The sequence below is a fragment of the Orbicella faveolata genome, unplaced genomic scaffold (genome assembly GCF_042242905.1).
Source record: "Orbicella faveolata isolate gen_17 unplaced genomic scaffold, um_ofav_v1 contig_35, whole genome shotgun sequence".
Taxonomy (NCBI): Eukaryota; Metazoa; Cnidaria; class Anthozoa; order Scleractinia; family Merulinidae; genus Orbicella; species Orbicella faveolata.
The window spans coordinates 9,525,027-9,540,584 of NW_028301564.1; the positions used below are offsets into that span (position 1 = coordinate 9,525,027).

Below are 15,558 nucleotides of genomic sequence, written 5' to 3' on the forward strand. Positions count from 1 at the left end.
CAGTGTGTGTTGGAGAACTCAGACAACAGCATCGGCATCTGGGCTGGACTCTTCTAAAATGTGGACAAAGGTCTGCTGCTGCAGTTGACTGGCCAACCTCCGAACTACTACGTTGACATGCCACGAGATACCCCTCTTGCCGAACCAGTCAGCTTGAATCTCCCGGTATCTTTGTGGTAGCCACTTCATAGCCCAGTCCTGGGTTATTAGTACCCATGACTCATCCAGACTTTTGAGAGTAGTGGTTCTTGCCTTGTCTTGTTGCAAAGACTGAAGAAGTTGATGCACTTTCCAAGACTCTATGGCCTGCACTGCATGGCAGAGAGTATACTGCATGTCATCCCGTTCATCTTCCATCAGTGGGGACTCAGCTACAGCATTTCCAATCTCCTTTAGAGCAGCCTTAAGCACCTCACATGAAAGGCACCTGTCTTCATGACTGTGGGCACAATCCAATCAAAAAGCTTGGTCTTTGGGGTTGCTTAGGGCGTAACTGCTGCACTGGTCGGGTGTGGTTGCACGACTTGAAACATGCACCTGCAGCAAGAGGGTTTGCCAGTGTATGTTATTAACAAATTACCTCATCGTCATGACGTCATGCAAAGATCAACGGAAAGCATAAACTTATAATAACGATACATACGAGAAAAAAAGATAAGGGTTAAACTCATGTACAGGTCTATTGTGGTAAATGACTGCACATATTTTTCTACGCCTAACTATCTCATCGCTCAAATTCTTCCTCAAAATACATACAAACAACTACACACTTTCAAAATATTTTTTCTAAAAGTTTGGACAGGGATTATAAGGCTATAATATCGCCCTCCTCCATACCTTATAATCGCCTTTGATGTACCTGTACTGCTTTGCTTCCTTCAGCACCTTCTGCAAGCGGCTTACCCATACTCTGTTGTCATTACTCAGCTTAAGTACCATTTCAATCAGTTTGTCGAGAGCCTTCCCACCATCTGCCTCTATGTAATCAAGCCCCTGAAGTGAGATTCGTACCATTGCAGCACAAAAGGACAAGACACGCAGTATGGTTGATCTGCTGAATGTCGTAAAGTTGACTTCCTTACAGTACTGAGTATACTGTGCCCCAATTCGTTCTGGTATCATTGTTCTTAAGAGATTTGGCATTTCGAGAAGACTTCCATCTGCCAGGGAAAGTAGTCTTTGGTCAAAAGGCAGGTCTATTACTACGTGTGGACTGGTGATAAATTCTAGGAAGTGGTCCAGTTGAGCATAGTTTACACGCATACAAGGGTTTTTGGACAGGGGCACAGCTGAGCCTAGCCCGTATTTTTTTCCGTGTTCTCATGCAGTCCCAATATTCCATGATACCAGGCAGGTATCGCTGGATAAGACTATATGGCACAAGGTCAGCGATGACGGAAAGAACTTGCTGTCGCGTGTCCCAGCTGGATGCATTTTGGTATGCCTCTGCTAGCGACTTCAAATATTTGTCATCAGCAGGATGGGGTTCAGACAGTACACCCAAAGCACTCTCAACTTCACCAGACTCTTTCAATGCTCCCCACAGGCCACCAGCGTCATCTGGAATAATCACTTCCATGCTGCCGCGACTGCATCTCTTGCTTTATTGATGTATACATGCCTTGTTCTACCTAACAAGTTAGCCCAGGGTTTCCACTGTTGTGTTAAGGTAGACTTTCCACTGATAGCCAAGAATTCGTTAAGCTTCGTTCGGCGAAGACTGAGGTTTGAGCTGCTTCTGCTATCACCTGAAAGTTCACTGCTACTCGTTTCTGTTTGAGACAGGACATACAGACTTGTGTCGTTTGAGGTGATCATGATACTTTCCATCGCCTGACACAGCACATCAGTACTGCTACTTTTATCCGCGTTATCCTGTAATGAAGATAACAAATGAATAAATCATATCACTATGGTCTGTACTAGCAATAGCATTTCCTCATTTTTTCAAAGCTAAATGCAAAAGCGCTCTCGGAAAACAGAACTTTAGTGTACAATGCACATAAGTTATAGGGTCTAGAAATGATATTTTAACCATCCGCATTCCCAGCAACTGCACAGAAAGTAAAAATATATTTATATATGTGCATGTATCTAGGTTTTTTGTTTCGACTTACAGTTTCACTGTCGGTGGACTCGTTTGGCAGCAATGGCTCTTCAGCTGGTGGCTCATCGGCTGTAGTCTCCGTTTTTTGAGTTCGGGGCATGAGATCTGGACTACTCAGTAAAACACGGCAAAGCTTGCATATTGGTGCAAACAATAAAAACATTATGATATTTATACATTACAGCACTGAAAATTAATGGGCTTTCATGTATAATCTGGAGCAAGCGGAAATTCAGACTGCTTCTTATCATTCTACAAAGCCCAAGCTGTAAGAAGAAACAGTCATCTCACTGCAAGACTACTTTGGCTAAAATTCATACTGGAGTACTTATGAGATCCGATAGGAACTAGAGTTGACGTCATCTTGTAGATAAGTTTCGATTGCACAAATGTAATGTTCCGATCTCCTCTCATTTGCTTTGCCCGATGAGGTGCCCAACTTGGCGGAACAGAACAGAATCGCTTTTGGCAACGCCATCAGATGCCAAATGCATCCCGATGTTTTGGACAAATAGAGATGTTAAGGTGGCTTTTGCCGATGTCGAATATACCTAAAAAAAGTGATGGTCAGATCTAGACAAAGTTATTTCGATTATGTTAAGTTAGCATTAAAATACACTTTTTATAAGAACATATTTTACAGGCATATTGAGGCTGAAATGTGCAAATTTAAGAACACTTTAAGAATAAAGCAGGGGCTGACATTTGGAAAAGAATACAATTTTGCAATCGAAAATTGATATAATTCTTCCTTTCTCTAAATGGCAAAACTAGCACCAAAAAGCAACAAGAACAGCACTAGCTGTTAACTAAAAAATTAAAATTACGATGGTAATGAACTTTTTAGTAATATTCAAGGTAGGTATTTGTAGAGCGCTTTGCAAGATGTTGACATGGAAACAACAAGTTGCTGACATGGGTACGACCAAAATCTTATGAATATTAATGCCTTATTTGCAATGTGGAATCCATTGGCAGTATAAACGCACCAGGGAGGTCAGTAACACGTATGAGAAAACAAACGCTCATAATGCATATTGCCCACTCAAAGAGTACATTCATCTATATTCTGTCCAAGCATTAGAATCACTAGGCTCGTCCAGTGTCCACCAGGAGGCTTGGATGTGGAATTTTCAGATGGTTAAACTATTACGGTATTTTTACACCGAAATAAGCTTGATTTAAAGAACATGCTATCCCACTGCACTGTTTCAAATTAGGGCTTAGGTATGTCATTACATCATTAACTCCGCCCCCCTCCCCCCAATCTTCTAATATATACACTTGAGCAGAAAGCCTGCTAAGTTCACATTTCCAAAGATCTGCGTTAATGCATACCTGCCCTGGCAAGAGGAAGTCCTGCCTAAGTCTTTACGTTTGAATCCACAAACCCAGCACCAAAAGACCTCAGGTGAATTCTTATGTCCTTGTCACACTTTACGATTGAGATACATCGAGAGCTGCCTGGGTTTTCTGCGCTAGCTCCACATTGTCCTCTAACTTGAGCAGTATATTCACGCAATGCCATTCAACACATTTACTTCAAACACGATACCCTATATTTCTCGTGTTGAAAGTCCAATACGAATTCAGAACAAAAACAACAACAACAAACATAGCGTAACAGACGACTCTGTCAGTAGCACTCTGAATTCACAGTGACACGAGTATTTTTCGATATCATAATCCAAATAAGGTAAAGTAAAAGAGGTTCAAGTGCATTAAATCCAATAAATACCTAAACAAATGAGATGATGTTCTTTCCCAAGTTTGCACAGTGAAGGATTATCTTTGTCACCATATAAGGAAATGCAGGAAATGTTTCGTTCTCTCCGCCCGCCCACGCCAAACCCACAGTTTTTTTTTTCCTCAAAAAATTAATAATAATTACAACAGTAACATCGTCTTCATGCAACTTTCAGAGTGATAGCGGGTCATTTCAAAATTTATATTTATTCAAATAATTCTTTAATTTCCTTGGCTTGATCAACCTTATAGTTCTTTAACCAGCGGTCTCCTTGTGGATTGTAATGCAATCAACTGTAATCCATTGCTTTGAATTCGTCGGAGGTGTGGTTTACGAGTTGTAAGTCCAGGATTTCTTGAATGTCCAGAAAGCCTGCCGAAAGGTCTGAAGAGCCATCCATTTCAAGATATTACTGTGTGTGTTAGAGAGCAATTTCTGTCTGGAAAATGTTTTAATTTGATTTGATAACGAGTGCCTCACCTTCAACCCTTGAGAAACATTACGTGACCCATGAACACTTAAGAACTCAAGATCAAAATAAACGGCCAAATTCTTTAATTTTTCCTCAAAAGAGATGGCAAATCACGTAAAATAGTCTTGTAAACATTAGTTTGTGAGTGACAGCAAATATTATCAAAGCGCTGAGTTTCAAAAGTATATTATTGTTATGTTTGTGTGACCTTTCGACATCGGTATGCCATTCTCGAAGAGCTCAAATTTCCCTAAAGTACTGCGTGTATTTTTCGACCTCAAAAATTTTATTTTAAGTAGCCCATAGTTTTGAAAATGGATTTTGCAAGAAGAAATAGTGCTCTTTCACGTGGAATAAGTCTCGATGCACCAGGTGAGGTACCAGTCAATGATTTTAGGCCCTTAATTTTGTGAATTTTGCGGCACAAAAAATCGCTTGAATTATTGTAAATACTGGAAAATTTATAAAAAATTCAGTTTTGACTTAAACTGAGAAAATCACCACCCAAAATGTGTATTATCGTCTGCTTTGTTTGATTAGTTACTTGCTGTTTCGTGGAAAAGGTGTTTTGATTTTCCAAGGAAGTCTTCAGCGGTGTTTGGTATCAGACGCCTAAAATCTGGTCTGAGAGCTGTGAAACCAAGTTTATCTCCGTACATCCAAAATATTTATCGGATCGAGGAAAACTATATATTTTTAGAAATAGTTCACCAAGGGCTATCTTGAGAAATTTTTTCAGATTTTTCGTTTTTTTACTATTGTGCGGCCCCAGTTGAAAATTACTGACATTGACTCTTAAATCACAGGATGCCAAGCCTTTCAATTCCTTAAGATCACAACTAGTTCATGTTAAGGATAAAACAGAAAACCTTAAAAAGTGTGGAACAGTTTATCACATCCATTTTGAACAATGTGACAAAGAATAATTTTTATGTTGGCAAAACTTATCGTTTATTAGAAACTTGGGTAAAGTAACATCTTTTGAGGAATTCATCAGCTGTTCATGAACATTGCCAGCTCACAGGACGTTCAGTAGATTTTAGCAAAACAAAAGTTCTTGCCACGGAAAGTAACATGTTCAAACCCCACGTAAGGGAGGCAATTGAGATCAGATTACATAAGCCCTCTTTGAACAGAGACAATGGCTTTGAATTAGCCAGCATCTATGACACCATCTTAGATCCCTTGAGATGGTAATGAACATATAACCCTTCTTAACATTCAAATTTGTATTGTGGCTTACAAAGTTTGGTAGATCCAAATGATATATTCCACTTTTAAGACTCTAAATTGTGCTCTGAGTACAGAAATTATTCTTTTTATTGTTTTTAAAATCCTGATTCCAGAGCAGGAAAACAATTTTTTTGATTCTAGATTCTTTTGATTTATTCACAGGTACTTTCCGGCCATGAGGGACCTATTTCAGAGCTGGTGTTCAGTCCATCTCAACCACTTTTGACATCAGGATCCTGGGACAAAACTGTCAGGCTGTGGAACATGTATGATAGCAAAGTGTCATGGGAAACCCTTAATTTGGGATCTGACGGTTAGTGCCATTATAGTGATGACAGCTTTGTGTTATTAATTTTAATAGACAATTCTAAAGAGGCCTGAAAAATTTCAGATACCATACTATACCCATATTGTATGACATTGGGGGCAGTTTATGTGTTTTTCCATTATGTGGAATAGAAGAACTAGAACTGTAGTTGTACACAATTTAATTTTTAGTTTGGGAATGATTAGACAGTCAATATTTCCTCAGCATGTCTTTATGATGGACAAATTACTAGTCAGATCATTGTTGGTGTCAACATGCTCTTTGTTCTTAAGATGTTTTCTGATGGCAGAGAGCTGATGCTCTTGACTGCTGGTTGGCTAACATACTTGGCATTGAACGAACAAAGGCATTAGTTCCTAAAGAAATTGTTGGACTGCATCAGTGGGCAAGTGTCATCTACTGCATAACTAAGGACTCTGTGCAAAATACTTTACATTGGTGAGATGGGAAGAAAACTAGAGATTGTTTCATTTAAGAGATGTAAAAATCAAAGGCCAAGATGCCTCTAAACCTGTCTCCAAATGTTTAATCTCCCCAGCCATTTGTCGAGAAACTTGATTATTGTTGGTATTTCTCTCAATCAAAGTAACATGAGAGTCAACTTTATTTAATTAACTTAGCTCCCAATGAGATCAAGGAAATTTTTTTTTATTTAGCTAATTTATACAGACATTTTCTATTGGTATGCTTCCTCCCTTAGCATAATACTATGCTCCACTATATAAACACACACACAACCCACAGTCCTCCACTTTACTCTGATGAAGGGCTCACACTCAAAAGATCAGCTTAATTAACTTGCTACAGCGGTTAATTCTCCTGTGCCAACCTCCAATTGATACATAGCTAAGTTACCACCATTACACTGACTTAATTTGAAATTATGTGAAACACACTGTTGATTGATTCAATAATCAGAGTGCTCCTTTAGCAAACCTGTGAATGATGAATGAAGTGAGCTAACCCTTGTGTAATATGGATTTACTCTTTTCGTATAAACAGCACTAATGTTATAAAGAGGAAAAGAGGAAAAAATTTAATAGGAAACCACCAAAGCCTCATTAACAGAAAATAATGATTCTTATTATTTCTTTCAGCTACTACGCACGCTGTGATTGGTCAGTTTAGCAGGCCGTATTGCACTGTGCAGCCCACTAAAATTTGAAGTTTTTGTTTCTAAAATGTTTTGCAATTTATCGTTAATGTTCATAACTTTTATAACAAGTAAAAGTTTAAATCTTTCCTTTACTTTTAATTGTGTATTCAAACATGCTGAAATTTGAAGCCGTTCCAGGTGAATAGAAATCGTTCCCAAACCCTTCAGGCACACAGTAGAGATAATTATAATAAATATCTTTCTCAACCTCATTAATAATTCATTAAGCCAACTTCCAACCACTAGATATATACTTCATCACATGCATGCATTTGGATACCCAACGAAATACAGTCTACCATTCTCCAATGAGAGATGGTATATACCACTTGATTAAAATATGCATGAAGATTTACAACGTGCTCAAGACAATGAATATTTGTCGGCCAGTATGGCATTTCAGTCCGCAAATAATAATTATTATCTTTCCTGTTCATTGTACTCAATTATTGAGTACAACAAACGGGAAGGATGGCGTTCCCCAGCAGAGTTCCTTACTTCTTGTACGAATTTTGACAGCCAGTAGTGGAGACTGCATGCATACATGTCTGTAATGGTCTTGTTTAATGTTTTGACACCTTCTTCAAGTCTTTCATGGTAAGGTTCCAAGGTACAGCACTTCGCCAATCAATTCTGTTTCCATTCCTTAAACAATGTACATGACCATTGAGTTTTATAAGCTGTTAATTGCGGCACTGCATTATCTATACTTTTCGTCTCCTCCTCCAGGTTTATGGGTTGCCAAAATCTCTCAAACGACTTTGTTGCAGCATACATCCTGACCGAACGACTTCTTGCAAATGCTGAACTTTCAACAGCGTGATGAAATTGCACCGTAAAATAATGCGTAAGAAACAGTCATTCATATTGAAATTATTTTAGGAAAGAATGTCGCCGCACAAACAATTGAAATTGGAAGTCTTTGTTTAACATTTGCTTAAAACTGGGAAGCAAACAAATGACGCATGAGAAAAACAACACTTATATCGAAATAATTGTAAAAGGAATGCTAGTATTACGAACAATTCAAATTTGTTGGCAATGAGAAGCTATTTCCACAACTCAAGTTCATGTTTCACTGGGGTATCCAAACACCTCGAAACAATAAAAGCACAAGGCTGTAGGCCAATTGCTTTCAATTGTTTCTTGGTGTTTGGATGCCCCAATGAAACACTCACTCTCGTTGTGGAAATAGTACTTCTAACCTCGTCTTTTGGTCTGTACTGTAAGTTAACATTACAGGTTCTCGTTTTTTTCCCCTTCGATTTATGGCCTGCATGCTTCACGCTTGGGCCATAAATCGAAAGGAAAAAACTTGGTCCGTGACTTACAGTACAGACCACAAGCTTGGTTAGTAAGAGGCATTGAGAGTAAACTATCACAAAGATCTTTTCTACTGACTTAAAATACTCACAGCAGGATGGTTATTTAAAAACTGTTTACCAACATCGTAACTCAATGTTGAGTTGAATCAAACCTTTCACAGCATCTATGCCATCGTTGCATGGCATAGGCCCGAATGATTAATTAACACTTTCCAAGATCAACAAGAGAACTGGAAATTTTAACACAATTAATCTGAGACGAAGAATGGCTGAAGGAACTCAAGGACACTAGTCCTTCCAATGAAGCTAAAGGACAAAATACAACAAGTGCTAGTCGCATGAAATTGCTGGAGAACAGACGCGATTCCGAAACTTCCTCAACGAGAGTCAAGCGCAGATGTAGATGTAGACAATGTAGACCTCGAGATTTCCTCTTTTTGGCTTCAAGAGGCATGGTTTCAAAAAATGTCTGGAGAACAAAGAAGCCTGAACTTAAGCAGCATAATGCCAATGCCGCCGATGAAATCACAGCAGTTTAACTTGTAGTTTGTCGCTTCTCAGGCAATTTCACTGCGACGGGTTTTCTGCACCAGAATTGTAGTTGTCTCTTTATTTCAAGTTGTCATAACCCATTGTTGTGGTAAACTGACCCATGCCGACATCTGTCAGCATGGAGGGGATTTTTAACACCTATTCAAACCAATTTCACACAAGGTTTTTCATCTTTTTCTCGATAAAATAAAACTGCATACCAGGATGAACATTTTTAGTTCATTTACGCGTGCCTTCCGATGGAATTGGTGGAAAATCGGCAGGTATGTTCCAGGATACCTCCTTCGAAAAAGGGTGTTGGGCTTCATTTAAATTTGCTTCCATTTCAAAGTTATGGCCTCTTTAGTAGAAGGAAACGTCCGCATTGAAAATATCAAAGTTTAGTAGGGTGTAGAAAAAAACCAAACCCTATCTGGAAAATCACAGACACCCTTTTTGCAGGTGATGTGTGAGGAAACATTTCCGATGTAAATCGCGCCGCTCCAATAATTCTCGCACGGAAACGAACTAGTTTAAGCGAAGCAGTGTTTCTGGCTATTTCTTTTAATATCACTGTGACCATAACTTTTTAGGAAATCTCAAAGATATGTTTGTATTCTATAACTATTAAGCTTTCAGAAAATGTATAGGTTGTCAATCCACCTACCATGATACCTTAACAGATGATCTACCAACTTAATTTGCATAATATGTTCCACAATCATGGGTTAAAAAGGAATGAGAAATAAACAACTTCCCACTAATTTTGTTCTTTGTTCTGTTCAAACAGTTTTGACAGTGTCTGTGCGTCCTGATGGTGCACAGGTAGCCGTGGCATCACTGGATTGCCAGATCACCTTCTTTGACCTAAGAACGGGCATTCAGAGTGGATCAGTGGAAGGACATAGGGACCTTGCCCCTGTGAGGAGGACTTCAGATAAGATTACAGCTCAGACCATGAGCTTTGCAAAGTTAGTGTGAAAAATTCTGTTCTAGGCACCATTTTTCAAGTACAATTCCAAAACTTTCGTCATTACGAATGTTTTTGTTTTGTTGTCACTAGGTGGTAAGAGGTAAATGTTATTTGCCGGCTGGGAGGTCCGTATAGTGAAAAACTGTGACCGACATTTTCAAGCCCAAGGTCACAGCTTTTCACTATATGGACCGACCCTAAGCCGGAAAATAACAAATTTATTTTTTCCTGCGGTAAATTGGCTTACAAGCAGGTTTGTTTACACAACTTTGTCATTGAATTGGCTTACGCGCCATGTACAAACCATCGCAAAAAGCTAACAAGTGAACCAGCTGGTACTAAAAGTAACTCAGATACTAGACAAAGAAAAATGCATTAAAGAACAAAGTAATTTCGAACTACTTTATGTTAGTTTCATCTAGTTCACCAGTTAAGCTCTTCCAGGAGCTCCTGGCTCCCCAAAATTGTTTTTCTGGTGTGGAATTTTGAGTAAAGTTTGAAGTTGTGCCACAAAAACAATTTCTAACCATTGTTGCGAATCACTCGAAATCAGACTTGTTTTTACCGTAAAACTGAGTAGCAGAAAGCAAAGAAATTCGTTCACTGTATTCCACAGAAATTCTCTTAAATACATAGCAATGATCAAAAAGGTAAACTCGACTGCAATTGACTTTTTTGGCTTAAAATTGTGTGGCAAGAGAAACACAAGATTACGTGCCATTTCAGCGCCGAGTTACAAACAACCAAACAAAGTCTCACAACTTCAAAACACTCAATTGAATTTACTTACGGTGACTTTCCTTGCCATTTAAAAGTGAATAGAGCTAAACTCCTGTTGATTAATCGTTGATGGAAGTGTAAAAGGGCAAAAGATTGACAATTACCTCTGATTCACTCAGGAAAACTGACCAACACAACAATTTCACCTGCACTGTTTCCCGCCGTTACCGTGATCGTGGTCAGAGATAGGAAAATCTGGACCGCACTAAGAACCAATCAGATTGCAGGATTCGTTACCGTGCCCTCTTGGGAAAAAATAATACTTGATATGATGAGTCCCCTGTCTTTGTCTTTTAAGATAAAGAAACTTGTCATCAGAACACTTTGGTACTGACACATCAAAATGGGAAATTTCCCCATATAGACTGGTGACATTACGATTATTTTCTGAGAGTCTTTTAAGACATTAAAATGTCTTTACCTCCACTAGCACAAAGTAGTCAATAAAGTTGTGTATGCTCTTATGTTACTTTGTTCTTGTTGCCTGTTTACGACAGATGTTTTACCAGCCTCTGTTACACTGCTGATGGAAAGTGCATCTTGGCAGGAGGCAGATCTAAGTTTGTTTGTATATATCATGTTGATCAACAGGTTGGTGCTGTTTATAATTTAAGAGTCTTTATTGGTAAATCTGTGAATGGGATGAAAACAAGAGCATCTTGTGAAGGGTACTTACTAGAATAGGGGGCAATGATGGCAGTAGAGTCACTTGTGAAAGACATCCTCCAAATGGGACATTTATTGGGTGGGGTACTTCTTGAAAATTAGGTTAAGTTGTGAGAATTTACTATGTACCAGTAAGCTGGTGTGGCAGAGATAGAAAGGTGACCAGTTTGGCAATTTTGTTTTTCTTGAACCACAAAGAGGGAAACACAAAGGGGAAACCAGTCTTGGCAGCTGTGTCAAGTTTTCCATGTGTGATAATGTTGTATTCATCAAACTAATGGAGAGGGGCTATTTGATGATGTTGATGCTACTGCAGTCACACCTTGAAACAAGCGGTGTCAGTTCTTTGAAAGAAAACCTGTTTATTTACTTATGGTTTGAAGGTGAACTTGTTACAGCATTTTTCAGGTGCATACCTCAGATCTGGTTGTTTAAAAGATAAATCTGCATTTTTAAATACATAAATTAGCATTAAACATAATTATGACTAAATTAGTTGCACTTCGTGTCTGTAATGTCAACATAAGTTCCCATGGTGGCATTTGGTTTTGTTTAACTCTGTTAAGAGATTTTCTTTAAATATTCATACTTTTCTTTTGTTGTGTTGTAGATGCTGTTAAAACGATTTGAAATTTCTACCAACCTTTCTTTAGATGGCATGAAGGTAATACACATAAATTGTTGTGAGGTCATTCTAAAAGTAAAATGTGGTAATGTATCCCTTGTGTATTCCCTCAGGAATTTCTTCACAGTAGCAACATGACAGAAGCTGGGCCAAAAGACCTTATTGATGATAATGATGATCAATCTATTTCTTTACCTGGTGTGTTAAAAGGTGAATAAACATCCTGTATTGTTTCAAGTTTCAAATACATTAAAGACTAGTGGGTCTAGTTTTATATATTCCTGTGTTCTTTAAGAGAAAGAATCAGTTTCAGGAACAACTGTGGTATACCAGTTCAACTTGCCAGTTTTGCTCATTCCCCAATCCACTAAGTATTTCATAGCAGTTTTTAAAAGTTTCCTCTCTCTGTAGTAAAAAGTAATAAATGGAATAATTGCTGCACAGCTCAGTTCAACATGAACGTTTAGGCTCTAAGGATTACAATGCAAGGGAATAAAATTGACTATTTGATTCACATTAAATGTAAATATTTCTTGGTGAAAAAGAACCAAACTGCTGAAATTTAAAAACGTCACATGTAATAAACATCTTTTCAGTCGTCATTAATGCTTATTTGAATGTTTCTTTGAGTGATACCTTAGGGGATAACAACTGCTGTTCATACTCCAAATATGGAATTTGAAACAAATCCTTGAAATTTATATCACTGCCTGTTATTCAAGAGGTGGCTCATAAAAGCCCTTTGATAAAAAATAAATAAATAAAAACATTGTTCACAACAAACCCAAACGCGAAACACAATTACACACATATATAAGGGGGGTTATGGGAATTATCTTCTAGAATCTCAGCTCTTAGAGAAGGGAAAATAAAGATGTCCCATCTTTTATTTTATTTAAACTCTTAAGGTGGAATCCACCAGAAGTTTTAGTAGCAAGTGGACAAAAACTTAGTGCCAAGATTATTTACATCATATCGCAAACTTCTGTACGACTGTTTTAAAATATCTTCTCAAAAAAATCATTTCCAGCAACACCAAATGTCAAAAACAAGTGTTGAACTTCGTATATATGAAGCAATTGAAAGTACTGGTGAAATGAAACTGATGATGAAATTTTACCTGTGTTTGCACAATTTCTCCGAACTTTGAAATCTATTTTCTCTCGTTCCCATGGGAAATTGTTTACGTTGTTATGTTAGGCATCTATTTATATCTTTAGCTTTAAGAAAGTGTTAAAAGGACAATAAAACACTTGAAATTATTCTGGTACCAGATTTTTGTCCACTAAAACCTGAAATTGCTGTATTCTCTATCAGGTTTCATCTTAAATTATTTTATGATTTCTGTGATACTCTCAAAAATGGCCAAACATACATGTACGTGATTTTCATCTCTGCTTCTTTAAAATGGTTAAGGTGAATGACTGGATTTTACAGTTGTCACAAAACCGATAAAAAATTTATATGGTTTTGGGGGACGCTGTCTCAACATTTAAGAGATGTTTGTATGGATTTTGAACCGTGTTTCAAGGTCCATAACTTGGTCTCTCTTCCCCTTAAAAGCATCAAACGTGGTCAAATGTCTACTCAATGGGATCTTTCATGTGGTGCTGTCAGTTTATCGATTGGTTAAAATTTGAAACTCACCCCAGTTCCCTGTACAATTTCAGAATGAGCTTTACATTCCTGATCGCATCAAAAATTCCTCTTGGCTTCAGCTGAAGCCAAGAGGAATACAAAAGGAAGTTGTGAAACCGTAGTTTCTTTTATGAAAACCTCAAGGTCTTAAACATGTAATGGGGAGTTGTGCAGCAATGAAACCGCATCAAAACGAGACTTTATTTAAGCACTAGATTACTTCGCATGCAATTTCTCTAATGTTTTTTGCCACCCTGGCATGAAATATTCATTCACAAGAAACATAAACATCTGAGAGATTACAATCATGCTTTTACAATATGGAAATAGAATCGTGTATTTTCAAATGTTAATTCAAACTTCAGGTAAGGGTGTTCAGTTTTTGTCGAAACACTTCTTCTACCTTGCTGCAGATGTCTTTTTTCACTTTTTCAACATCAGCCACATTTTTACGAGATGGCTGGCAGGTAAGTTTAGCCCTAACGACTTCTTTTGGCACGTTACACTGTGAAAATTCAGTCATAATTAACTGAAATTCTGTGTCAGATACCTGGTTATCAACCATAGCTTTGGAAAAAAGCCAGTCAACAGTTTCATGTTTTGCGATAGCAACTGTAACAATCTCTTGATGTCTTTTTTTATAACAATTGCCTACACCACCTAATGGTATTGTAGGCGGTAATCCAACCACAGACAAAGCTGAACGTAAGCTGGCACTTGAAAAGGCTGCTGAAAGAAAATTAGAGCCCCCAGCACCCCAGTTAACTACCTTTTTTGCTCTTTTATACTTTTTGGCCACAAGTCGGTAGTGGTTAACTTTTTGCGCTAATGTGAGGGCAATGTCATTTATTTTTCCAAACAGAAATTGTCAGGTTGATTGGGAAGTTGCGGATAGATCTTTTGGGTTGAAACAATTCTGGGGCAGTTGGCAACACATTCGCTGAGGACATTAAGTTGGATGTATCAGTTTTTTTTATTTTTTTCTAATTCAAATTCAAGTGACAAGTCATTGAAATCAAAAACTTCACCTTCATTGTCTCTCACAGAAATTGTAAAGCTATTTATGAAGTTTCCGGTCGAACATTCACGCAGAATATTTTGTGGAGGCAGTATATAGTTAACTTTTTTTAAGGCGGACCTTTCATGTCTAATTTAGCCAAAACACCAGATCTCTTCCCGTTTTTGGTTTTGTTGATCGGATCACAATGAGTGAAGTAGGTGCTTGGGCTGTTAAGAGTGAATGCTGATAAAAATCGACCGAAATTGCCTATCAATAGCACAAGTCGAAAAATTGATTTCACTTGTATTTTGCCCATAGATAGGTCATAGTAAGAATAGAAGTGGACCATAGTTTCTGCTAATACGGCTTTCTTTGGTAGAAATATGCCAAAAACGATTTCGTCCGAATTGGGCTCAAAATCTACTTCCAGGTTTTGCTGAATTTTCTGAATATTTGATTGCCTTGCACTCCGCACAACAGCTACCTGATAATCTTTCAGTGGATTTTATATTCAGCTCAGGTCTTCATGGTATGAGTGAGTGAAAAATAAAAAAACTCGAGATGAGATTGAGATGAGATCAAAGACACACTCAAAACTTTACAATGTGTTGAAAGGGAATGATTGCATTATAACATCGCCATATTTTTCCGTGGGCTATAATTGAAAATGCCTTAAAAACAGTTTACATTCACTTGTTTGAAAATCAAGAAATATCTCTGGGGAAATGGCTTTAAGAAGCCCATCTTGGCCTGTTTATCTTTATCTTTGTAACATGTTCACTACAGGAACTTTGTCCTTTGATCTTCGCGACCCAAGACAAAAATTCTATTTACCGAAACCAAGAACTGACTGCCTGAAGCGTAGCTTCAGCTACAGCGGAACTTGTTTGTTATGGGGACTCCAATATGCAAATGTATCACACACTCACTCAGGTGTAGACACTGTTCATAATTAGTCAGGCCGAACGAGAGCGCCC

The 15,558-nt window shown here is 38.0% G+C and overlaps 1 protein-coding gene across 1 annotated transcript in view; it reads left to right on the forward strand.

The window, feature by feature from the left end:
• Nucleotides 1-15,558, forward strand: part of LOC110068325 (periodic tryptophan protein 2 homolog) — a 138,670-nt gene that overhangs the window by 105,670 nt on the left and 17,442 nt on the right. Inside the window, exons 13-17 of the mRNA XM_089273368.1 lie at nucleotides 5,722-5,872; nucleotides 9,690-9,870; nucleotides 11,150-11,243; nucleotides 11,929-11,982; nucleotides 12,057-12,153. Coding sequence (XP_089129494.1) covers nucleotides 5,722-5,872; nucleotides 9,690-9,870; nucleotides 11,150-11,243; nucleotides 11,929-11,982; nucleotides 12,057-12,153 — 577 coding nt within the window. The remainder of the gene's footprint in view (nucleotides 1-5,721; nucleotides 5,873-9,689; nucleotides 9,871-11,149; nucleotides 11,244-11,928; nucleotides 11,983-12,056; nucleotides 12,154-15,558) is intronic.